The 27218-nt window shown below is 36.5% G+C and overlaps 1 protein-coding gene across 1 annotated transcript; it reads right to left on the minus strand.

Moving 5' to 3' along the window:
- Positions 1 to 27209, minus strand: cygb2 (cytoglobin 2). The gene is made up of 3 exons (XM_028019193.1): positions 26585 to 27209; positions 6612 to 6843; positions 1 to 3947 (listed from the first exon to the last, which is right to left on the minus strand). Exons 1-3 carry the CDS (start codon positions 26779 to 26781, stop codon positions 3783 to 3785), a joined length of 594 nt encoding a protein of 197 aa, XP_027874994.1. The 5' UTR covers positions 26782 to 27209; the 3' UTR covers positions 1 to 3782.
- Positions 27210 to 27218: the final 9 nt, after the last annotated feature.

Consider the following 27218-nt stretch of genomic DNA (forward strand, 5'->3'; position numbering starts at 1 on the left):
TTTTTTTGCAATAAAAATTAAAGTGCCTGTGGTACTAATTTAGAAATATTTGCGATATTTGCACCTATTTATTAAGGTAAATGCAACTTTTAATTACTCGCTGCATAGATCATGGATTGTATCAAAAAATGTATTTGGATCAAATGAAGGTGTTTAGTACAAGTAAGAAAGTTTTTGACAATTTGAGAAAATTCTGCAATAAACTCCCAATTATGTATAATGCAAAAAAGTGCGGGGATTTGTCGATTTTTGCATGAATTTCCACGATAATCCTCAAGAAACTGGAGGGATTGATTAAAATAATTTGGCAGTAAACAGATAAAAACTGCATTGATTTAATTGATGACATAATATGTTAGCAAACTTACTGTTTAGTCTCGAGGGCCACATAAAAAGTTATGGCGGGCCAGATTTGGCCCACGGGCCTTGAGTTTGACACTTGTCCTCAAGAGTCTGGAAATATGTTAGCATCTTTAAAGTTTATTTGCTGAATCACTGTCCACATCATTCATTCATCCACCCACCCCTTCATCCATATTTATATTTTCAGACTTTTTGCATCCATTCTGTCGTCTATGTTCAGTCATACTTCTACCAATCGATCAGTCTATTCATCTATATATTTGTTAATTTGCTCATCTAGCCAACCTTTTCGCCAGATAGTTATTCACATTTCCATAAAGCATTGAAACAGTATTTATAATTGCAAACCTTTGTCAGTGGAACCAATTTATTCCCTTTGAGTATCAAAAGTTTTTATTTTAAGTTTGTTTGTTTTGTTACCAATTCCCAAAGAAAACATTTTGTAAATCCAATTAGAATTTGACTATATTGGAATCATTTTCACCTCAATAAACACCTTTTCTATAAATTCCCATTTTTGTGAATGGCCGACGCTTTGCGGCAGGTTTAAGACCATCTGTCCAGTCATAATTGTTTTTACCCTAATTCCCAGCAGAGACAATAGGAAGCTACAGGAGATAAACGACCCAACGAGGAAAAGAGGAGACTCATTAGCTCCTTATTAATGCCAGATGCTGACGGGGTCATGTGGGAGATGTGGGACATCACCAGAGCAGATGCAAACTAGAGATTTGATCAAATGTCCATCCTAAACAGATTTCCTTGCTGTGCGGAGCTGAACTGAGTGGAGCATGATTCACAGATGGCTACTGATACAGAGCAGGTTGAAGTTGACCAATATAAAGGAAGTTGGGGGAGGCAGCTTGAGCATTTTTCATGCATTTGGAAATCACTTTATAAAATAAACCAAACAGAAATATTAAGTTGCAGGCCTCTTTTTTTATGGAACTCTTAAGTGGACTCCTAAGGCCCCTAATGGAGACTTTAAATACAGGAAGTAAACCGTCTGACAATAATGTAAATATTAACATTGAAGAAAGCCTTTAGTTTGTACATTTGTGAATGTGTGTGATTGCTAAAGTTCTCACTTTTCACACTGTTGGTAATTCTGAAATGACAAGCGAGACAAAAAAAAAAGCACTCAGAAAACCTTCTTCAACACCACAGCACGTCTGCATGTCACTGAGCTGTAAACAAATGCAGGAGAGTGTCCACATGTGCCCACTGTATACATTTACAAAGAACACTCCAGCAAAGTTAAACAAGACATTTAATAGAGAAAGAGAAAGGGGTGACCGTCCCCTGAACATGAGTAGACTGCAGTTGGAGAATATAACAGTCAGCAGGTCCATGGTCCCGTTAGGAGCTGGAGCTTCAAACACTAACAGCCCACTTCCTGTTTCACTGCATCATGATGTTTTATTTAAAGGAGCCACTTTTAAAGATGCTTCTTTCAGGTTTTACCAGAAAAAAAGCTCAGCATTTAGGAACATTTTTATAGAGAAACATCCATTTCTATTCTAGTTGTTTTAGTTTAATACGACATTAGCTTAGCAACAGTAGCTGTGTACCATTTATAGTGATAGTCTGGATTTTATTGAAGTGATGTTATCTGTTATTACTAGAGATGGTTTACTGAACGCAGACGGACGTTTTATCGCAATAAGTTTGAGGAAAAGTGAGACACAAAAGGTTTATAGTTAGTTAAACCAACCAACCAATCTTATTTTAGCTGGTTTTCAGCTGCAGACTAAGTTGGTATTTTAGGTAATCAATTTGATCTGAAATTGATTGATTTTAGACAAAATCTATCTTTTTTTTTCTAATTTATCTAGTTAATATTAGAGAAAATTAATCTAATTTCATCCAAGATTAATTAGATACAATTTTATAAATTTTATCCAATTACTTGTAGATACAATTAATTGCATAAATTAATTTAGCAAATTAAGTCAGATAAATAAATTTTTTTATGAGAAAAAATCTCTTGAAAAGGTTTTTGAAAATCTTTTCCAGGTGAAAAAACTTAAAAAATCAGTGCAGCCAGGATATGACTACCAGACTTGTATGGTAAATATAAGCCCAAAAACAAATATATAGAGGTGGGGAAAAGTTAATAGCTCCCTTTGAACATTGCCAGTCTGACTTTCTGCTCTATGATTCACAACAATGAAGCTATTTTTTTAAAAATTGGTTATTTCAACATTTTTCCATTAAATTTTAAATGTAAAAATATTGTTTCAAAGAAACGCAAGTGATGTTTTTTGCCTAGCAATGCTTTAGCCATGCTTAGTATGTTTTCTCTTTGAATTTTTATGTAGTTTGTGTCATTGCCACCTGCTGGTGGATCATTAGTGAATTACAGCGTTTCTGATTGGAATCCTACAGGCTATACTGACAGTTTTTGTTTTGCAAAATCTGAGGAGAAACATATCTGTTTTAAAAAGACACCAACTCTTGTTGGACTGAATATACAGTAGATGCTATTAAGTTGGTGGGGAAAAACTTTTGTTGCATGCAGCAAAACTGTGTGCATGGGAAGCCTCTCTTTACAGCTGCTACATGTTTTACATTGTATATTAGATAAGATGGTAAATTCAGAGAGAAAACTCCAATTGTTGCCTAGATTAGTACAGAAAATGCGTGGATTTACCTTGATGTGTGCGTTAATAGAACATTGATTAAATCTACTCCACTTCATCCCTACCCTGTTGTGTTGCTACCAAAAAGAAAGAACAAGACTTAAAGTTTTGTAGGTTACATGTCATCAAAAAACAGGATTGAATTGCAACATATAAAATTATTCATCTCACAATGCCAAATGTTATCAGATACTCTTGCCATTTAATTATAGCCTTCTTTGAGAAGATAAGTCTTCCAGAAAATAAAATATTATTTGAAAAGACAAGATTTGTACATCTGTTTTCATGTTTAACTACATGTGTTCTCATCTAAAGCTTAACAGACCTTGAGATACAGCTAAGACTGACCACCACAGAAATAAGTTAAATCGGAAAGCTTTCAGAGTTGCGTGCCTAAACACGTGGCAGTTCGTTAACAAGAAAGCACTCATGCTACACACAGAGTCATGGTTTCTATGATCTGAAGCAACAGGAGTTACCTGTAGAAGAACTGGATGATAGGTACTAAAAAAACATCCTTTTTCCCCCCGCTAAAACGCATGTACCAAAACACCACTTGCATGAGCTAAGGTGATGTCTAGTTATATCGCTTGGTATCTTGCTGACCTCTGCAGCGTAGCAACAAAAGCTCAGCACCAAAACGCAACCAAAGTGTGGAAGAATGTTGCATGGATTACTGCGTTAATCTGATCCATATCTGTGAAACCAAATTCTCAATCTTTCACACATGCAGCTGTTTATTTCTCCAACAAAAACTTCTATCATCTTCCTGATTTCTCACACTGCTGAGCTGGAGACCTGGAGCCAGCCCACGTCAGTGTAGGCCACCGTCACATGCCAGTACAGCGCCCCCATCAGTTTGGTCCACACCAACTGCACCTCTGCTGTGAAGAAGTCTGGGAAGTCTTCAGACAGCACCTCTAGGATCACTCCGCTCAGGATCTGGGTGGGACAAAGACAATGAACAGGTTAGGATACATTTATGGGTTATACAAAACATGTTTATTACATTTTTTCATAAAATTATTCTTAGATAATGAGATTTTACTGCTCAGTCATTTCTATTTTCATCTCCTTACAGAATAAGCTGCTTGAGGGCGTCTTGTCACTTTAAATCCAAATGAGCTCAACGAGTACACGCCCACATGAAAATGGCTACAATCAGATGTGCACATATACAACCGTACATCTTTGAAAAGCAGAAGTGGAGCCTTCTGCACAACCAACAACAAGGCAGCAAGTGATTTCTGCATGGTAAGTCAAGAAAAAAGCACCTGTCTTTTCCAGCAGCCATTGTACATCACCTACAACGGTAAAACCAGCTGCCCGAATGTGCAGGTGCTCCCCTGGGGTTGCTAAGTAACAGCGCAGTGATGACAAATGTGACTAAACAAATGGGAGGATTTCGAAACAGCTCGTTTTCCAGACACCATAAAACATGAACTTGCTGCCAAAAAATGGCTGGATGTTTTTTTAACATCTGTCTAACTGCTTCTATTGTAGAAACCCAAGTGGAATTACAAAAATGTGCAAAATTTGAATTTTGCATAATAGATCCCCTTATCATAGCCATACTTGATGCCTTGAAATGAGCCTCTGTCTCTTTAAGAAGCTCCTGCCTTGACGCTATCCATTGATGTTGTGTACAGCCGTTCTTAGGAGCATTGTAGTTTGTATGACAAGTTAAGCGGACTATCAATTCCACCAAGTGTTTGCACCAACTGCTGCTGCCACTAGTCTGATGGAGCTGAGCGGCTCCTAGGACGAGCTTTGGGAAAACATTCGGTGTTTTGTATTAGCAAGCATTTAGACACCGCAGAATGGTTGCCATGGGAGATTCAAGGATTTCTCAAACATGGATGAAAGAATTAAAGCAACACTCCAGGTATGACGATGATGAGAGAATAACATTATAAGATGATACAAAGCTATAAAAAAAAAAGTCGATTTTGCATAATCCTTCTCCTTTAAAAGTGAGGCTAACATCACATTCCCAAACCTTGTTAGGTTAATCTTTGATTCTGCAGTGGGTGTGTGCTGCTGTGATGGATGTTCTCACTCTGTTCACACACACATTCTGCCAAATAGAGAATATAAGAGAAACAGAAACTGCATCTTCTTCTACAATAAAAGCGTCAGGCTTCTGATCTGATTGCATCCACATTTAGATTTTGGAGCAATAGAAATCTCATCACAATACCTGAAAGACTCAATCAATAATTTTCTGGGAGTGATTTTTGTATGGATAATAGCAGCTATTTATGAACAGTTTGTACCATTGTTGTGTTTCTGATCATTATTCCTGGTCTGCCTGGACTGGGTTTTTTAACCATCGTACAGCATAAAGAAGCATCACTAAGCTTTGTTGAGTTATGAGCCATCTCAGATTTTTTTGTCATTTATTTACTAATTGCAATAGACAACCTTGAACAAATTTTAAAAAGCAGTAGAAGTGAAAAAGATGCTCTAATCGCAGCTGCATTCCTGATTGAGCTATAAACCGTAGATCTACTAATAAAAGAATATTTCGAAACTTATTTTGTACTTTTCTCCAGAGTTCTGCGTCTAGCAGGTATGCGGTACATTATTGTAATATTACCCCAACCATTTTCTCATAATTGCCCAATCTCTGATCAACTGGAGGCTTTCACATAACTCCGAAGCACCTTTTAAACTCTTTAAAGAACATTTAATACTGGAACAAACTTCTGTGAAGCGACTGGCAGCCTCGCTTCAGCTGACCTCCAAGATCATTTACTGTGCTGCAGTAATGCGGAGGAAAAAACCAGCCTGAATTAGGTACTTTTTTTTTTTGTTTTACCATTTTACAGCTAGAAACATACAGAGAAAAATGCACTTTTTCTTTAAAACTTATCACCCAAGGTTTTCCTCATAACTGCATCTAGAAAACCAGCACTGGCCTATTAAAGGTGACCTATTACACTTCCTTGAACAGGTTAGTTTATGTTTGTGGGCTTTATAAAACATGGTCTTTACAATTTTTGCACAAAATCATTCTCGGATAATTAGATTTCAGCCTGGTCAGTTCTGCCTATTTTGCCACATTCCCCAACTCAACGTTTACACTTACAAAATGGTTGCAAACAGATGCGCAATTATACACCCTAACAGCTTCGAAAAGCAGAATTAGAGCCTCCTGTACAACCAACAAGAACTCACCAAGTGTAAGTCAACAACAAGAACAGTTGTCTTTTCTAGCAGCCATTGTACAGCGAATAAAATCAACTGACCAAACGTTCTGCAGCTCCACTTGGGTTGCTAGGTGATGAGCGAGGCTCAGCTGGGGTTGCTAGGTAACGACACAGTTTCTGTTGATTGTTACTTAACAATCAGAAGGTTTTTGAAAGGGGTAATTCAAACATAAACTTCTTGCCAAAACACTGCTGGGTATTTTTTTTTCTTGCTCTCTTTTTAGAAGCTGTAGAATCCAAGTGGAAGCATAAAAACATGTAAAAAGTAAATTTTGCGTAATAAAAATAAGTACAAATCTGTAATCTAAAACTGAATGGAGGACAAGTAGGAAGGAAAAGACATTTAGCCATAAGACAGTAATAAAAAGGAAATGTTTTCTTTTTTTATCTCTACCTTAAAATATATGGGTTCCACTTTGTGTTTGATGGCGTGGGCCTTTCCCACCAGGGCCAGCACCGAGGAAACCTTCTCTGGGTCGTTGAGGTTCTCCACCACAGTGTTGATCGCGTTCATCACCCTGCAGGCATGCTGCCGCAGTTGGCTGCTCTGCTCCATCTCCTCAGGGTCCTCCATGTCTTGGAACTGGCTGAAATACTGCTTTGCAGATGGGAAGTTGACAAAAAACCTGAGAAAAAATAATATTTCATCATGGATAATGGGGGGCGGGGAGAGAATCTAAATAAATAGATTTACCTTTCATGTAAGAGCAAAAGCCTGGTCACACTTTTCCATTCACTCTCATGGAAAAACACCCCAAAACAAAATATCTTATCAAGCACTTTAGTGCAGTTTCTAGTGCAGATATCTTAATAAACTTAAAATAAGACAGAACTAACTTTCAAGTAACTGTTCAGTAGTATTTCTTATAACCATGTTGTAAGTAAAAAAACAAACTAGTACTTTTTGTCAATATTCAGTAACTATTGACTTAAAACTAGAGACCCATCGATCCGATATTAATACCTGTATTGGTCCCGGTATTGATAAAAATTCTAGATCAGGTAACGATGACAATGTGCCTGATCCATAAGGGTAAATCTATTCAGTTTAACTCTGTTTTGTGCTTTATTATTTATATTACGTCATATTTATTATGCTTTCTGAACCATTTGAAAGAAGGTTTGTTGCAGTTTATTTTTTTACATATTTAATTAAGGTAGTCAACCTGTTAATTTCAGTTTTTTTATTATTCATTTTACATTGGCTGCTGTTCTCATAATTGCATCGACTGAACAAATTAAAGTTGTGTTGTTTTTACATGTTTGACTAAGCTTGTGAAGCTACTGGTGTATTTAAGATTGTAGAGCTATAAAATAAAAATTTAATTCAGTACATTTATGTCTGTTTTTGTTTAAAAAAAACAACAAAAAAGAAGCGTTTTAAGTCAATTCAGCTCTGCTTTTCTGTATTGGATTGGTATTGGCAGAGACTAAACCTCAGATATTGGCATCGCCCTATACCAAACCTCAGGTATTGGCATCGCCTGATACTAAACCTCAGATATTGGTATCGCCCGATACCAAACCTCAGATATTGGCATCGCCCGATACCAAACTTCAAATATTGGTATCACCCGATACTAAACCTCAGATATCGGTATCGCCCGATACTAAACCTCAGATATCGGTAACGGAAGTGAAAAAAGTGTACTCAAAACAAGCTCCTATGTTTTGCTGAAATGTTACTTGTAGGTTAGTTTGTCTTATTTCAGGTATTTGCATGAGAAACTAGACCAAAAGAAGATGGCCAAATCAAAGCCCAAAGGTGTGAACATCTACGAAGCTCACACGGTAATAATCTTTGAGACGTGAGTTGGTCTAATGATTCTGCATGGAGGGAATAGTGGGAATAATGATGGCCGTGCTGATGGCAGGGTCTGTTGAACATAATCATTTGAAGCAACTCTGGACTCCAAAAGGCAAAGAGTGATTTTCTTCCCCCTCAATGTTTTTAAAACTCTAATTCTGAAAGACACAAATGCTTGAATTATAAATTAAAAGAACAACCCATAAAAGTATTGACTGAAGGAGCAAATTGCAGGAAGCTAAAAACTTTAATTATAATTAAATGCTACACAGTCCATAGAAGATAATTGTGAAGTGTCTAGCTGCTCTCTTCACCATAAATCGAAATCAGCGTTTCTCTCCTCTTATCTCGGAGTGCAGTTCAGTAACTTACATGAGTTTTCTTTTTTCTCTGCGAGTGAGTGCGTAATTTGGCTCTGCCCCATCGGTTCAGCAGGAAGTTCCCAACAGAGGCATTTAAAGTGCAGAAGCGCTGATGAGACGGCGTAGTTAAGATTGATAAGACGCTCGCAGCGTAATTGGATGCAGGTGTGCAGAAAGTGGCGTCTAATTTTTGTGGAGTTCCAGTGTGAGAATGCACCGAACAGAATGGCACCACCTATCCAGGATGTATTAGGGAGAAAATAATAATAATAAAGCTTGAAAGATGTTTGAGTTTTCACCACTGCTCAGAGATGAAGAAAAGAGTTTGGGAGTAAATCAATTTAAAAGTTGAGGAATAATGGCTGTTTTGTATGAATGTTGTGTCCGTACTTAGATAATTAACACCATTGGACTAATGAACACCAAGAATCAAAATCTCTCATCAGGCATCCATTCTTCCATTCTTACACCCTTGTCCCTAGTGGGGTCGGGAGGTGCTTGTGCCGATCTCCAGCTACGTTCCGGGCGAGAGGCGGGGTACACCCTGGACAGGTCGCCAGTCTGTCGCAGGGCAACACAGAGACAGACAACCATGCACACACACTCACTCACACCTAGAAAGAATTTAGAGAGACCAATTTACCTAACAGTCCTGATTTTGGACTGTGGGAGGAAGCCGGAGTACCCAGAGAGAACCCAATCATGCACAGGGAGAACATGCAAACTCCATGCAGAAAGACCTCGGGCCGGGAATCGAACCCAGGACCTTCTTATAGCTGCAATAATAACAATAAGACCCTGCTTGTAGGGCTGTAACAATTAATTGGATTAATCGTGATGAATTGATCATTGAAATAATCAGCTTATTTAGTAAAGATTAATAGCTAACTGGAGTATACAGACTTAAAAATGGCAATTTGCTCAAAGAACACACTCAGAGCTTTAAAGAAGCCAGAACTATATAAACATTTTGCATTTAAGATAAAAAAAACAAAACTTTTTTTTACAATGTACACTGTAAAACATTTGAAGGTGATTTAACTTAATTTAACAATTTAAACCAAATAATTATTTCACAATATGCAAGAAAAAAACTGCAGAGCCACATTTCTCTATTGTTTTACTCACATTATCAAGTTAAAATAACAACTTATTTTACTTTAGAATAATTAAAATTCTTGTTTCAAAATGTATGAACAAAATTTCTGATCTGATGATGAATTTTATTAAACATCACAATGAATTCAGCTCAGAAACATTTAGTGTGAACAGGACATTATCCTCAAGCTTTAAAACACAAGAGTCAGATCAATGTAACGCTCTTCCATCTCAGGATACAGAAACAAGCCGCTAAGCATTCTGGGAAATAGTTCCCACTCCTGTCTTTTTCTTCTTTCAGTTTTTTTAAGTGCTAACCTAAAAACTCCAGTTTATTAAACTCTTGGAGGTTTGACAAAATGAATAAAAAGTTAACACAACTTACACAACGTAAGTTTATCTTTCACAAACTCACATTTAGGTTCAAAATCTAAAACTGGATGAATTTATCTGACTTAAAGAGTAGAAGATAGTCGACACAACTCAAATGTTTTATAGTGTAGTAGCAGAGAGTTTTAGCTTCACTTGGTTCAAATTCTGGTTCAAAAATAACCAAAAGATTTGCCTTGCATTGTTTTGATTTTAAGTCAAACAGAAAGGGCTGCGTTTTTCACATGTTGATGTTAGAAATATGTTTTAGCTGCAGATGCATCCTCTGCTCTGTTCACTAAAGGAATGCTACAGTGTTGCATTTTAGGCAATAAAATGTTTACTTGCTCTACGGTTCACTTAATATATTAAATGTCCTGTTTTCATTTTTCTTTTGTGCTCCAATAAAAAAAAAAACACCTGGAAAGATGTGAAAAAAGCCTTAAAATACATTCACCTTTTATAGCAGTTCCATAATTAACATGCATTTTTAAGTCCTACAAATTATGCCCAAATTATTAGAAAACTTGAATAAATTCAATAAAATAATCCCAACATCTATAAAGCTAATTGTTGGAGATGTGCAGCACAAAGTGGCCTCTTAAAGCTATTAGGCCTCCATAGAAACCATTAAATGTTATCTACATGCCAACTGGTTGTTTGGGAGCCTTACCAGAAAAAAGCCTTTTTTCTTCTGTTCTACCGTCAGAACAACCATAAACATGTTGAGTTTGGTAAACGTTGCCAGCAGTGAGATGAGGCTATGTTCACACTGCCGGTATAATGTTGCAATTTATTTAGCTGGAATCCAATTTTTTGGTTGGTTGTTTACATTGGAGCTTAAATGCGGCCACTACTGGACACCAACGGAAACAATCTATGGCCCTGAAGCGACCCACATGTTCAGAGGAAGATGTGAGGGCGATGTTTATCAATTCTGAATCTTCAAAGTAGCAGAATTATTAATGATTGAATCAACAATGTCTACCATGCCTGTTTGTCTGATGCAGTACATTTAGTCTCCCTGCTTCCTGCCACCTGTTACACCTCAGTGATGTAAATTTTAGATAAATGTGACATGACTGGGATCAGGCTGCTTAACAAAAATCTGCATTTGATCATTAAATCTTGCAGAGGTCACATATCAGGGTATCTGCAGGTTTAATAAAGTCAAATTTAGGACTTTTTAAGACCTTTTAAATGCCAGCTTGAATTAAATTGAAGACCAAAAAGCTGTAGATACACAGGGTTGTTGTGGGAACTTGCACCATTACAGTCCAGCATGGCAAAAACAGAAATCTGGCTTTGTGCTAATGTGAGAGATAAAAAAGGAACTAGATAGCAAGGGTATACTAGTAGCTAGTTATTGATAGCCTCAACTGCAATTATGCTACAGAATGCTATGAAAACATTTGCATGTGATTCAAACATTTGACTGACAGAAAAAAAGAATCTATTTAAGGCCAGCTAACATCCATTAACTACATTCAAGACATTTTAAGGCCTTAATTTTCAGTATAAATTTAAGACTTCTTTAAGGGTACGCAAACACCCCTGCCATATATGTGCATTTTTCCACTTTTGCCAGGCTCTAGTGCAAAAACAAATGATAAATTTGTCAGGTATCTTGGATAAAAATATAAAGCTTATGACCTAATCAATACAGAAATGGTTAACCAGACACATCGTCAACCTTCTTCCATTTCCAGTTCAGTCCCTGTAGACTTAAATGCATAGGAACAGGTGATATGATCTTAACATTAATCATAATAGTTTGTTTTGTTTTATTCTGAAGATAATAAATTAGGCATTAAAAATGTACCAGTCTTTTTGTCTGAAACTCTTAGAGCATCTTTCTCTAAAGAAAATGTGCATTCTTCAACCAATTTCAACAATTCATATATCAAAACCGTCAACTTCGTTTGGAGACTTCTGCTATCTTTTGGTGATTTCAGCTTTTATATATTTAAAAAAATAATTCAAACTTTTATGGATATTTCAGCCCCATAAAAAAACACATTGAAATTCAGAATTCAGCTAAATTCAGCTAAATTCAGCTAAGTCTTTGTGCTCTTTGACCGCTTGCCACTTCTGCCTGCTTCTGCCTATAAACTCCATTCAACTTTTAAACAAATCAGAAGATGTCAAGCTATCTTCAAATGGTTCAGCCTTTTGATATCTCTTACAGTTATTCTAAAATCACAATTTAAGTCTTATGCAAATGTTTGGCCGTTTTCAGGTTTACAATGTAATCCAATGGCGGACAGAGTGCGCACTCTAGTAACTGACACCTTTTCAAACTTCTTAAACAAAATGCTGCTGTTCTTACATACTTCACTCTACAGAAATAATTTATGCATCAAAACGTAGCCACAGGTGTCTACTTTCAGGAAATAGGAGCGTCATTGGCGTAGGTTTGACGACTTTCTTTGCAACACTCCGTGAACGCAAGCATGTCACTCCTTCCCCCATTGGGCACCATATTAAATATAGGGTGCATTCAGACCAACCCAGGATTTAGAGTCCTGAATCAGACTCTTAATCCGTTTGTCTAGAAAGTCAGATTTTTTGGGGAAGTCAGAATGCAAATTTGAATTCCAAAATGGACTTAAAAAGCGAAGTCCGAACTGCCTTAAAACCTCGGTCTCGGTCCGGTTGAAGTGGACTCTAAAACGGTCTGAATGCAACCTGACTAGAGACCGTTCCAAAAGCAGGAAGTTAGCAACAGTGCAGGACATTCTGGTCAACATATTACTCTGCTCTGTGGGTCAACGAAGATGTGTCGATTGTCATGGCAACAGGTCTGCGTGCCGATACAGAAAGCGAAAAGGAGAAGCAGAATATAAATCGTTTAAAGTTGTTTTACTGTTAATCAGCTTAAAACCCATTGCTGTGGCGCTCTGCAGCTGCTGTAATTTTTAAACCTTAAATAATGGCAAAAATGGGACTAATTGCCTCGGTTGTTTGAACATTTAATCATCAAATAGGATGACATATTTCATATGTCCCTTATATAAAATATATGAGTCATGGTTTGTTACATTTTGATAAACCAATCAAATTAACAGCAGCAATTATGTAATTATTCACCAATATAAAAGAACAATCTTAGTCCTCTCTTGCATCTTGATAGAAACCAAACTGTTTATAGATTTATATCAAAAGAGAATACTTACATCAGCAATTTTCTCAGCTTTAATTTAAGCCATGTTTATAGAAATCGGGTAAGAAATAAAGGCGCTGCAATCATTTTGTGACAGATTCCTGCTCATCCCGCATTGGAACAGCCTGGTTTAGTGGACAGACTCACAGCTCAGTAACGGCACCTGCAGGAGCGTCACTAGCGTTAGCGGCTAACAGGCGATGTCCAAACCAGTAATGTATATGAATGAAGAAATCCTACAACCCCTCAAATCTGACACCATTCCGTTTTTGATTACTTTCTGTGAAGAAGGAAATTGCGTTGGTTAAGAGATGTGTCAATTCCTTCAGTAGATCTTGGTGCAGCGCCACCACAGGCGACGGGGAGGAACAGGTTTTCAGTTAGTTTTAGTCGTTTGACACAGAGCAGTGTGAATGCAAACTACAGTTCTGAAAATGTAACAAATGTTGCAATTTTAGTCCCCAATCAAACTGAATCTACCGGACTATCCAGTCTGAATGCACTTATCGTCAGCGCTAGCTCTCTCTTTAGCATCTTGTGCAGCGTTCATTCAGCAGATTAGCATTGAATGAATAATGGGAGGTCTGAAGGCAAAAAGAAGGTCCTCAATTCAACCCACTAGTCCAGCCTTTCAAAGCAATCCCACTTCCTTATGTGGCCTTAGGAGAATATTACTCAGCCTCTTTTGTTCCACCATATCTGGACTGTGTTTAAGGTCCTGCTGGCTCTTATAAAATACTTTATGTGCATATATAGGGAATTCCATTTGTGAACCACCCTGGTAGATGGAGCAGAGACATAAACAAGGTTGGAATGGTTGGACGTAAAAAATTTTAATTGATTTGAGCTTTAAAATGTTCACTGTTTACAACAGCTCAGCAAGCAGGGTGAGTTAATGCAGAGGTGTCACGGGAATTTCCACGATCTTTCTTTCAACACTCAGTGGGAAGCCGAGCTGACAAAGTGCAAAGTCTTTTGCAACAATCACAACATCACAAGTTTATAAATGAAACAAATAATTAAATCAAGTTTGGTAAAATTAATAAAACAATTATAAAATTTGCAGAAAATACCGAAAAATAAAAACATGAATAAAAAACAAGACAAGCTGCAGCAAATTCTGACTGGTGTTTTCTACTAACTTTTACTGTCACCATTTTGTGGACAAGAGGATTATGGAGTGCTGTAATTTTCTGACAGATGACATAAATTGCTTGTGTGTGTGTGTGTGGGGGGGGGGGTAAAAAACATTTCAAAGATAGTAAATAGATTCACAAAGATAAAGATATTATACCTATAATTCCAGTATGTTTTAGTTAGTTTTATAAATGCACAATATGGTTCTAGTTAATTGTGGTTTTTCCCCATTAATTACTGTTTTTATTAATTTCAGAAAATGTTTTCTCAATTTCAGTTTTTGTTCTGCTCACACCCTCTCCCTTTCTCTCTACCATTAATGCTCAGGCTAGCTAGCATGTCCACCGCTGACTGCGGATAAATGGTTTTCCTATAATGATGAGTTCTTTCTCCACCAACAGCGCGTATATGAGGTTGATTGAAAGCACTAAGACGCTCCTCCTGGCTCTGTAAAAGACTGTTATAAAGAACATTTATAGACCCTAAACAAACAAGAACAAAAAACTTAAAATACAATAAAGTTTGTAGTTGTAACATGCTAAAAGATGGAAAAGTCAAATTCCTGTTGCAAGCCTCAGCACAACTCACAGTGATTCCTTTAGACACAACAAAGTAAAACAAACGCTATTCCGCTGTGTAGTTCTACTTTTGTGGTTGTTAAATGAGTATTTTATGATTAATGAGACTTTAAAGTAGCTATAAACCAGTGTATTATTTTATTCAGACTCTTTCCAGTCAGAATCCAAACACAGCAGCAGCATTTTCGCTTCATTTAGTTCTAGTGGAGCATTTCAATGCTCAGATATTAAACCATTTTCTCTGTTATACTATTACAGTGTGTGCTATTTTTTTCCCTTGTAAGTCACATCCTGGCCACATGAGATGAAACACTCCCAAAGCAAGAAGCGAGACAGCTAAAACACACCGCAGACTTCAGAGAAGACATCTTTTTTGAAGTGAGCGAGTTAGCGTTCATGTTTGCCAAAGCTGAACAAGAAGTTCTCCATATTTTAATTTATTTCTGTCACCAAGGAGCAGAGTGAGCTTGTGATGTGACAGCTGAAAGAGCAAAGCTGAAACGACCCAGGATCCCGGGTGCAGATGTGGTGAAGCAGGGCCCCTGTGGACCATTGCTGCACGACCAGCTCCAGTTTACCTGGACCTCTGATAAGATTTAAATCGGATCAGAATAGAACCACCTGTGTGGGAAGTTTGTTTATAAATGTATTGAGCGGAGGAAGTTTATTATAGCAAACTAAAGCTATAATAAAGCGGTGGCCATGCTAACCAGCCTGAGCATTAATGGTAGAGAGAAAGGGGGAGGGTGTGAGCAGAGCATACACAAGAGTGACTGGCAGCGCAGCCCTAAGGCCCTCCTGCAGGCTCTGATTGGTGTATTTCTGTAGATGACAGCAAGTCTATTGGTTTTTTCAGATTATCTGCCTCTGTCGTGACGTAGCGATACTTTCAGCAAATATGCAAACATTACTTTTTGTAAAAGTTACATACAGCAGCTTTAACAAAAGAAGAGCAACAAATCCTGTTTGTTTCATTTTTATAACTGTTCATGCTTAACTCATATAATAACAATAACTCATAGCTAATTTTTTAACAGGAACAAAAACAAGCTGGTCATTTCGGCTCAGTTTTTGGCCTCATTTGGCTGCTGCAGATTAAATTTTTTATCTTCTAAACAGTTTTTATGTTTCATCAAACACACTGAGGTCAAAGCATCAAGTGCGTTTAGATATTCCCAACTAAACCGAAGAGTTGATTACGCCTTTGCAGATGCTGCTGCCTCATTGTGTAATAATTTACACGTCTACATAAAACCAGTTTAATGCTTTGAATTTCTCAAGAGGCTATTAAAGCAAAACCTGCGGTCTGTGGCAGGTACAGCTTTTTATATTTGTGTGTGTCTCTTAAAGCGTGCATTCATTACTTAACCACTTGTTATTTATCTTAATGTTGCTCTTTCGTGTATCTTTTTACTGTTTCACAACCTTTTATAGCCATGAACCTGATATTGTTGAGTCATTAATGTTTCCTGCAGTTTTCTGAACAGATACAGTCTTGCATTTGTTTCATTTGCAGAGGAGAAGACAAAGGAGAAAAATATATACTGACTGACTTTTCTCCACAATCCTTAAAGCCATCTTCCACACAGTAGTCGCTTCACATAATAGAAGAAAATCTTAAGATATCGGACTATTGTTTCTACAGAAGAACAGATCCCATGAAATCTGATATATTATCAGTAAAAGTTCTGGTTGGTGGTTCTCGCTCTCAATAGTCTGTAGGTCAGGTTTAGCCACTGTGCAGCTAATAAAAACAAAAACACAGGCATGAAAGGATCATTGTGAAGCTCATTTTTGATCTTGAAAACATAAACACAACTGAAAATGTGGGCAGAAACTGCAGCAGTTTATCAAATGTTGCCTTTCTGGTCCATTTGGATGAGTCTGTAGAAAACCAGCAACACTAATATGTAAAAGAAATTAATAAAATATATAGTAATTTATCACAGAAGCCTTTATTCATCGTAAATAAAGGAGAACAGTGAGCCACTAGAAGCTTTAAAATTATTAATATAAAATTATATTTTAGTAGTTTGTGTGTGATTACTAAAGCAAATTTCATGATGTTTTAATTGTCTGTACATTGTAATTATTGCTTTATATACTGTACGTTGCTGATCTCCCTCAAAAAAGATTTTATTTCAAGGGATTTCCTAGTAAAATAATAGTTAGATAAATGAATAAAAAATAATCACACTGACAGCAAAATAATGGATTAAAACTTAGAAAAATAATCAAACATAAAATCACTCATAGATTAAGAAGGAAATATTGAAGATATATGTACATTTCAAAAGGAGAAAAATAAATAAAATCTATTAAAATACTCAAATTAAAACCATACATTATAAAAATATACAAATTATATCACTAGATATCTAAATACCCCCTTCATTTACCCTGATCTTACTATTTTGGTTTTGTTGACACAAGTTAAGCTGAAACTTAGAGGAGGTATTTAATAAATAAAGTTTCACTTCTGTTTTGTTTTTTATGATATTATCTTAAGATAAATTTTAAAATGGATATTTAACCAGTACAGAAAATTTTAAATTTGTTTTATGTGAGCTTTCTGTCAGGCTCTAGTAAATAGTTTTGAAGTAGCTGAAAGGTAAATTATAAATTAGTCTGGAAAGAATACATTTTAAGAAGTAAAGCCAGTAGTCGCCAATTATTTGCATGATTAGATACATGATTTAACTACAAAATTTGCTCTAATTGAGTCTCTGAGCTTGTTATTTGTTCTGTTTCTTATTAAAAATAATTATTACAGTATCAAAGCCAGTTTCAGGTTTTGTTTTGTGAAGTGTGGTTGGCTCATTTGATAAAACTAATTTAGTAATAATGGTGCCTATGCGCGGTTTTAATGAACAATAATGTCACTTTTTCACTAAAGCAGGAACAGCAGAAAAAAAAACTGATTAAATGGAGTAACAGAAGAGCCGGCAGATAAAGAGGCATGAAAGACGCCGCTGAAGTGCCAACGCCTGTTGCTGTCATTGACAGATAAGACCGCAACACACACACACACACACACACACACACACACACACACACACACACACACACACACACACAAAGGATGCTCTCTGCCCCGTCTTTTCACTCACTCATGGATTCTCATCAACTCAAACTGGAAATCAGTTTGCCTCAGTACCATCGGTCTCCTTGACAACGACTCGCTGTCCATTTTAACAGGTCCTTGAATATTGTGAAGCGGCAGTATTTTAGCTGTGGATATTTAAGCTGTTAACATTTTTACTTTTTTATATAAAAAGCCGACAGGAAGCACACTTTGTAAAGCAAAAGAGACACAAACAGTACTCTCTGCTACTGTTGACAACTTTTATTGCATTTATTTTAGTAAGTGAGGATATGTTTTTTTTTCTGTGTTAGATTTCTGTGTTCAGTTTTGTCTCCGTGTTTCCTGTCTACCCCTTGATTGTCCCTCGTTTCCCTTGATCACCCTCCTTGTGTATTTAATCCCACCTGTGTTCCCTGCTCCTTGTCGGATCCTTGTTGCATCTACCCTGTCTGAAGTCGTGTTTATTTTCAAGTCGTTTCAATTGCTACCGGTGTGACAGCTCCTTGCCTCTTCTCACCTGTGCTGCCTGAACTTTATATTTACTCTTAGATTCATTAAATCATCAAACTAAGCTGCTGCTTCACATTTCTGCTTCTGGGTCCATAAATCATAACAGAAGCAGTAAATACTGCTTAAATAATTAAAATGAGGATAATTTTACATTCTAATCAGTTAGTCATGCTTGTAAATATGTGAATTACATTTTGAACTGAACCCTCTTTATTTACCCTGATCTTACTATTACAAATAACTTACAAGCTCAGCTGAAACTTAGAGGAGGTATTTATTAAAGTTTAATTTTTGTTTTGTTTTTATTGATTTTATTATTTTGGTGGCAGACCATTAAAACTAAATATTTTTTTAAAGTTTAAAGTGTATTCTTTCACTGGAGAAAGTAACTTTTATATTTCTGAAGAAGATTCAAATAGAAACAAATTAGTTTCAACTAGAGGTGTGTAGAGTCCCCAAATACATGTACTCAAGTTTTTAAAAAAAAGCACCACTTCAATATAATCTTACTCAAGTAAAAATAAAAGTAGCCATCCAAGAAATCACTAAAGTAAGAACAAAACAGTATTTTGTAAAAAGGCAAAGTACTCAGTAACTTATGAAATCAGATTGAACATTTTAAAACGATCCCATCAGACAGATAAAATACTATTATGTGAAAGTTCTGCTGTTACAAGGACTAAAATTAAAAAAAGAATATATATATATATATAAGTTCTGTTATGCTGCTCTTGACAGTTGGTGGTTACCATAGTAACCGGTAACAGACAGCTCGTCCTTGTTTTCTGTTGCCGTCGGTAACTGTGTGGCACAGGCTGCTGGAAAGTTAACCCAGCATTTGATTTCTTAGAATAAATACAGAGAACCTGAACGTGTGTGTTGTGAAGTCGACCTATACTGCTCTGGAAAACATTAAGAGGCCACAAAATGATTATTTTATTTTATTTTTTTTACTTTTTATAGGTATATGTTTGACTAAAATGAACATTGTTCTTTTATTCTGCAAACTACTGACATGTCTCCAAAATGCCAAGCAAAGATTTAGTATTTATTAGCAGAAAATGAGAAATGGGCAAAATAACAAAAAAAAGATGCAGTGCTTTCAGACCTCAAATAATGCAAAGAAAACAAGTTGATATTACTTTAGAAACAACAATACTAATGTTTTAACTCAGGAAGAGTTCAGAAATCAATATTTGGTGGAATAACCAGGAGGCGTTGTTTATTTCCCTGAGTTTGTACCCTGGGAAATGGCACCCTGGGAATGAGCCATAGAGCTAATTTTTCCTCCTCAATACATATAAAGTTGAAATAATTTGTATTCATACACTCAAAATATCATCTGTTGGGCGTGCGTGGTTAACGCGACCCATATTTGGAGGCCTTGAGTCCTCGACGCGGCCATCGCGGGTTTGACTCCCGGACCCGACGATATTTGCCGCATGTCTTCCCCCCTCTCCTTCCCAGTTTCCTGTCAGCCTACTGTCGTATAAGGGACACTAGAGCCCACCAAAAAAAAGACCCCCTGGAGGGGTTAAAAAATAAAAAAATATATCATCAGTTTTGCTTGTGGAAGGATCAGCGTCTCAGAGTTTTAATCAGTACCAATCAAGTCCGTCCCAATCAGAATCAGTGCTTCTGTTCTTTGAGAAAAGCATAGAAAGACTAAAATCCAAAAATCACTGGTCTTTAATCCCTTTAATCTGTATGTTAACATATACTGAAGGTTTTTTATTATCATTTTGGGAAAACCTTTTCACATTCCCCTATCTCCTGGCTTAATGCGCACCAGGCTCAGTTATCTCAGGAACTGGACAGGATTTGGAAAAAGCAATGAAAAGACACATTGTTGCTGGGGAAAATGAAGGACGCTCAAGCTGCCATTGATAACATTTATCAGCCAGCATCACCTGCATTTGTGGGGTAGCAAGAGCCAATAAGGAGTTTAGAAGGGATTACAAGGATTAGTGGAAGCAAGAAATCTTATGGCTGTCATCAAGCCGCCTGCATTTGGTCCGTCTGTCCATCCGTCCACTGAAGCTGCACTGAAAAAATCTTACCAAGTATTTTTGGTCTATAGTTTCGACTGCAAATACACTTCAAATAAGACACAAATAACTTATAAGTAACTTTTCAGGAAGATATATCGGCTTGATTTGAGTCAATAATCTCCACAGTAAGATTACTTTAAAACAAGACATTTTTCCCAGATTATGTGCGAAATAATCTGCCATCGGAACTGGTATTTTTTCAGAAATATTAAGGAATTATTGATTTAAAACAAGCTAATATCTACAAACAACAATATCTACTGTATATGTTACTTCTAAACTGTAAAGCATTTGAGCCACATTTAGTTGTGTCTACTATCTTCTACTCTTTAACTCAAATAAATTTAGCCAGTTTAAGATTTTGAACCTAAATGTGAGTTTATGATGGATAAACTTACAGCAGTTATGTTAACTTTTTATTCATTTTGTCAAACCTCCAAGAGTTGAATAAACTAAAGTTGAATAAACTAAACTTAGGTTAGCACTTAAAAAACTGAAAGAAGAGTTCATATATTTATGAACTCTGTGGGTTTCACTTAATGCTATACCTTTGTTTTCGGTAATGAGAAAAAGCTTTCATTAACACATTCGTCCATTTTTGCATTCTGCATTTTTCTGCTCCAACAATACAGATGAAATCACGTATTTACATACACAGAATGAAAAGATACAATTCTTTTCTCACTGTCGGAAGTTAAATCAGACCAAACTTTTCTTGCTTTAGTTTATTCAGCTGATCAGTATGTAGGATAACTGTCTTTTAATCTGTAGGAGTTGAGTTCATCCTTTTGACTTTTCTTCTACAAGCTTTTGATAGGTTAATATCTGCCGGTAGCATAAGCTTGGAACCTCAAAACATTGTTCTGAGCCGTATGCAACGAAATTTCGTTCTGTATACACCCCGTGCATGCAAAATGATAATAAAGTCAGTCTAAGTCTAACTCTAAGCTGTATGTTTTTGAAAATCTCAACTTCTCAACATTATTTTGTTAGACCTAGAACATGTCCTAAACTCATGTTTTATTGCCTCAGATTAACCTTTTATCTCAAATTACAGCAGCCTTTTTCCATTGCTTCACTTTCAAGCTTTTATTTCTGGTTGTTGGTTCATTTTTCACCATTTTTTGGTTGAAATGCAATAGTTTCAATAGTTTATATTGCATTCTGGTTCAGCGATGAGACTTATATTTTTTTATTCTGCATCATCTGCAACACACCTTGCAGTTTGAGAAAACTTGACACTATTTGCCCACATATGTTTAACAAATCATCCAGATTTGCAGCTAAACAAACCCCAGGAGGTTTAAAGCTTTGCTCTATGGTGCATAGTGGTGGAATGATTGAAATTCATTTGATTTTCCTGCCTGGGCTTCCTGCAGGCGGCCAGTGGTTCTGTCCATCTGTGGTTCGGTCAGCCGTGGCTTTATGCATAATTAATTTAAGTATGTTATTATTCCTGGACCAATTATTTTTATTGCAGTGGTCAACTGGTTTACAGATCAAAATATTACTAAGTAATTTTGGTCTAGTTTCTAGTACAAATATCTTAGTACATTTGAAATAAGGCAAAACGAACTCACAAAATTTGTCTTATTTCTTGCTGAAAAGATATCTTGCTATAACCTTTCAGCCAGATATAGCAGTTTGTTTTAAGTCAATAATTCCTTAATATTGATGAAAAAGTAGCAGATTATCTTATAATGGAAAAAATGTCCAGTTATAAGAAAAGAAAATTTGCTAGAAAGTCTGGTTTCTAAACCAAATATCTTATTACACGTGAAATAAGACAAAGCTAACTTAGAAGTACATTTTCAGCAAGATATAAGAGCTGGTTTTAAGTTATTTCCTTAATATTTATTAAAAAATTATTAGTTCCAGTGCAAATTATTTAACTTTGAATGGAAAAAATGTCTTGTTTTAAGAAGAATAATTTGCCAGAAACTATAGTTTCTAGTGCAAATACCTTTCTTTTGTCTTATTTCAAATGTACTAACTTACAAATAATTTTTCAGCAAGAAGCATGTTTTAAGTTAATAATCCCTTAAAATTGAGGAAAAAGTACTAGTTCCATTGGAAGATTATTTTTCTGTTATAAGTGAAATAATCTGCCAGAAATATTAGGAATTATGGACTGAATAAAGCATTTAGATCTTGCTGAAAAGTTACTTGCAAGTTAGTTTTATCTTATTTCAAGTGTACTAAGATATTTGCACTAGAAACTACGTAGACCAAAATTCCTTTTTTTTGTTTTTACAGTGTATGGCAACAATCTTGGAGGTATTTGGAGAAGTGCGGACAGCAGGGTTGGAGCAGATGAATAGTTGGCTTTAACAAAATTCACTTTTTCTTTTCTGTGCTTGACACTTTACTTTTCATAGTTGATCATAGTGTTGAAAATTTTATCAGTTTTATCCATGACTTTCTATTTCTTAGATTTTAAATATGACTAAGCACAAAGGCACAATTGTCTAAAACCATTTTTCTAGATGGGAAAGACAAAAGAACATGGTACTCAAACAAAGAAGATAGCTGGTGATGGTACTAAGTCAGAAAAGACCATAACAGTTGGATTACAACCAGTGAGGAAGATGCTGAAGAATGTAGAAAAGAAAAATACCAAATCTCCCCTTTTAGAGAAACTTATTAATTCATCTGGATACAAAGTTTCCATAACAACCATTTATTTTAAGGCTTGAGAAAGTCTGCAGGTTCAGGGTCTTCTGTGTACCATTCAGTCACTCATCAGGGAACTTATTTTGAAAATATCTTACTTACATGTAAATTAATTTCTATTCTTGATGTGTCTATACTTGGCAGATATAAAGAACTGTGAGCCTGTACAAATGTTGCTTTTCAGTTTGGGCTAAAAGGCAAAGCAGGACTGGTTTTGTCAAATTGCTGTAGAGCCTACCTAGGTTAAGGTGGGCTCTACAGCTATACAAAATATGCTCATTACATTTTTTGCACAAGATCATTCTTCGATAATGAGATTTTAGTCTGCTTAGTACCGCCTATTTTGACCTCCTTTCAGGATGAGCTGTTTTAGGGCATCTTGTCACTTTAAATCCATGTAAGCTGCTACTGGCCACGCCCCCAACTCAACATTTAAACTTGATTGTGAAAATGGCTGCAAACAGATCTGGAAATATACAAACATACATCTTTGAAAACAGAAGTGGAGCCTCCTGCACAACCAGCAAGAATGCAGCAAGTGGTTTCTGGATGGTAAGTCAACAATAAATTGCTTGTCTTTTCCATCAGCCATTGTACAGCACAGCTGATCAACCTTGCTGCAACTCAGCTTCGATTGCTAGGTAACAGCACAGTGCCCTTCAAATGTAACTTAATAATCAGGAGGTTTGTGAAATAGCTCATTTTCCAGACACCAAAAAACAGAAAAAAAACTTATTGCCAAAAAAATGGCTGGTTGTTTTTTTTAAGCATTTGGACTGTTTTTAGAAGCAAATAGAAGTACAAAAACATAAATAAAAAAAAGTAATTTCCTCGATCAACAAAGTACATGCTAAAAATAATATTAGTCTCCTTTGAATATAAATGAATGGAGCAGAAAATTCAGAGGAGCTCCTCCTCCCCCATAGAAGAAGGCTGTGATTTTTTTTTACTTTGTGAAAACAGAACCTTAAAGAGGGTCATGCATCAATGTCAGTAAGCACTGCTGCTATTATTTAGAACAATTTGCAAGTTTTTTTAATAAAGATTTTTTTTTTATTTCTTTCCCAATTATTGAAAAGAAAACATCACAACTATCACAAAGTTTTTGTCCTTTATTTGCTATTTTCCTTTTTTTCATAGATAGCAGGATATCAACAAACCTTTCATTTAAAATTTTTATGTTTACAAATCTCTTTTAACATAAACCCAACTATGTTAAAATGTTGCCTTATTTTTTTTTATTCACAAAATTATTTTATACATTTTTAAACAAAAATAAAATAAAAATTTGCTACCCAAATGTAATTTCAACTGCGAATTTTGGCTAATGTAGCAAAAACTACTGACACCACTGACATAGATAAACAAAAACTGAAGAAAACACCAGGGCTGCACCAATAAATCAGCCTGGATTTCCTTCATTTTGGGTAACAAATACGTAGATAAAGACCAGGACTTTTGGAAAAGATGAGTGTAAAATGTAAGTGTTTGGAAACCAGAGCCGGGGACATTTAGCAGCATCATTATGGCAACACGTGTAAATCCCTCATGGATTGTCTGAGATATGGAGGGATTGTGTAAAATTTCCTTTTTTTAACTTTATATTGTGTTATGTTATTCTCTCTTTTAAAAAATACACCTAGAGTGTTGCTTTGATTCTTTTACACATGTTGAAAAAAATGTACAAATAAATTACACGATTACATAACAGATTCAGGCAGAAGAAACAACAAAATAACTGTACATCCAGACAATGCCACTATATATCCAGGAACGTCACTAAAATTGCCAAACAACAGAAGGCCTGTGCCCAACAAACCCCTGGCCACCGACAGGAAACTGGAATTTCATAACAAACATGTCAGATTCCCTTTAATGCACTGCGTTTCTCAAACTTTTTAAGACCAAGGATCATCTAACTAATTTTACAAACAGACCAAATAACTTGAAACTGACCCACAATAACACAACATGCCACGACAATACCACAAGTTCCAAAAGTGTGGATTTTAAGCTTTCCAGTAATGCCAAACACATGGAAATCAAAGAAGTTGTGTTGTGTGCATTAATAGCATTTTAAGGGTATTTGTAGTCTAGAAGCATACTAAAAGAAAAATAAACTTAAGCTGCTTTAGCAAAACTAAAAATTATCTTTTGCACTACTAAATATAGTTGGGGTTTTTTCCACCGGTATCTTTGGTTTTTCTTTTCAGTGACCCAGTTTTAAGCCACTTATCCATTATTATTTTTAACCACAATCCTTTAGTAAGCTAGTTGTGGCGTCGCACTTTGAGCTGACGTCACGGCAAACGGTCGTTTACATGCAGTACCTCACGGACCACTAGGGGGCGACAGCGGACCACAGTTTGAGACAGACTGTGAAGCGAGATTTGAATGAAACTATTCCTAAAGGTCAGCTTCTTCCAAAACGTTAGTGAGGTAAATGTAACAGACAGAGTATGTAGCGACTAGGGGCGCACTGATTGCAGTTTTCTGGTTGATCGCTGATTACCGATCTTTAAAAATCCTGACCTGCTGATTCTGATTTTGGTCATACCAATTTCTTTTGTCTGAAATGTCACTAAATGTAACAAGAAAGCCACTGAGTTGGTAACAGTGGAGTGACTATTGCTAACTGCAAACGTACAGATATAACCTGATGGGCCGGTCTGTCAGTCAGACCTCTCTAACAGGAAAGCAGAAGATAACGGTTGATTTTTAATCCTTTGCTGAGGAAGAGAAGCTCAGCTTCACATGTAAGTATCGGCCAACATTGATCTTCCAAAATTAAGAAAATTGGCACTGATAAATCAGCTCACCAATAAATCGCTGCAACCCTACTTAAGACAATTCTTTTTAGCAAAATCTTTGGCTCATTTTCTTAGATATTAGCTTTATTCTCTATTATTTATTAATTATCTTTTATTTGTTAATAAATGTAATTATTTTTATCCATTGCAATTCCTTGTTTTATTTTTGTTCTTTAATATTTAAAGATATAAATGGCAATATAAATAAAATCTGATATAAAAATGAAATAAATATGAAAGAAACATAACTAATAAAAGAAGATGCATTTCTTTATCGCTTAATTCATTATTTTGAACCCGGTTCCCTTCAACAGGTTTTCTTCCTGCTAAATCTTCATCATGTGCCAATAAAATTTATGGAAAATTTAATTTTCCATATTTAGTAGTGCAGAAGATAATTTTTTGTTTTTGCCAAAGCAACTCAAGTTTATTTCTATTTTTTTTTACTATGCTTATAAATTACAACAACAACAAAAAAAACATTAAAACAACACAATTTCTTTTTTGATTTCCAAGGAAATCAGTGCAGTCCTACTAACTACCCAACTCTGGATCTGACAATTAGTATTTTTTATTCCCATTAGAGGCTAAGTACAGTAAATAAGGCTCATCTGCAAATTATACTTCCATACCAAATCAGCACAAAGATTGAAGTAGTGAAGTAAAGTCGTAAATGGGAGTTTTCATCTTTGTTGTAATTAAAGCAAATGCAGGCTTTTCTTACCGGATGAGCACAGAAACCCCCACATCCTCACAGTTTTTGTAGACGTGCCCCCACGTGTCCTGGATGATCTCCCGCTCTGAGTCGGACAGCGGTTCCGTGCGCTCCGGACGGTCCTCGCAGTTGCCCCCCTGACCTCCCAGCAGCTGTGGAGGCGGCGGAGGCGGCGGAGGCGGCGGCGGAGACTCCCTCCGAGACATCCTCCGGCGGCGCAGCAGCCCGGAGTCTCCAAGCAGCGCCCGGGGGAGGTAGGGAGTCAGGGAGGGGGGGAGGGAGATGGAGAGCTGAGACCCCACGGTGGGAGCTGGGAGGAGAGTCGGGGTGAGAAGAAGGAGCGGAGGAGACGAAGAGGAGGAGGAAGAAGAATAGGGGAGCCAGAGAGAGCTCACAGCCAGAAAGAGGAAGGAGGAAAAGAAGCTCCTGGTCTCCCAGCTGCCACCCGAACAGCTCCAACTCTCTCTCCCTGGTCTCTCCAACTAACTTAATCCCTCCACCTCTCTTTCCTGTCTCCCTGCGTCCCACAGTGAGGGAGATGCTGGCTGATGCTGCTCTCCCGTCACTTCTCCTCTGCCTATGATCCCCCGCTCCTGCTGAAGGAGGCGGCTGGAGGGACCTGAAGGAATGAGAGCAGGGTCGG

This window comes from Xiphophorus couchianus, chromosome 5, assembly GCF_001444195.1.
Source record: "Xiphophorus couchianus chromosome 5, X_couchianus-1.0, whole genome shotgun sequence".
NCBI classification, from domain to species: Eukaryota; Metazoa; Chordata; class Actinopteri; order Cyprinodontiformes; family Poeciliidae; genus Xiphophorus; species Xiphophorus couchianus.

Bases quoted from the DNA above. Each gene is read 5' to 3' on its own strand.
- cygb2 (XM_028019193.1), bottom strand. From the start codon at position 26,781: ATGTCTCGGAGGGAGTCTCCGCCGCCGCCTCCGCCGCCTCCGCCGCCT. The intron at 6,844-26,584 runs GTAAGAAAAGCC...ATTTTTTCTCAG, and splicing joins GGGGTTTCTGTGCTCATCCG to GTTTTTTGTCAACTTCCCAT. The intron at 3,948-6,611 runs GTAGAGATAAAA...TGTCCCACCCAG, and splicing joins TGGAACCCATATATTTTAAG to ATCCTGAGCGGAGTGATCCT.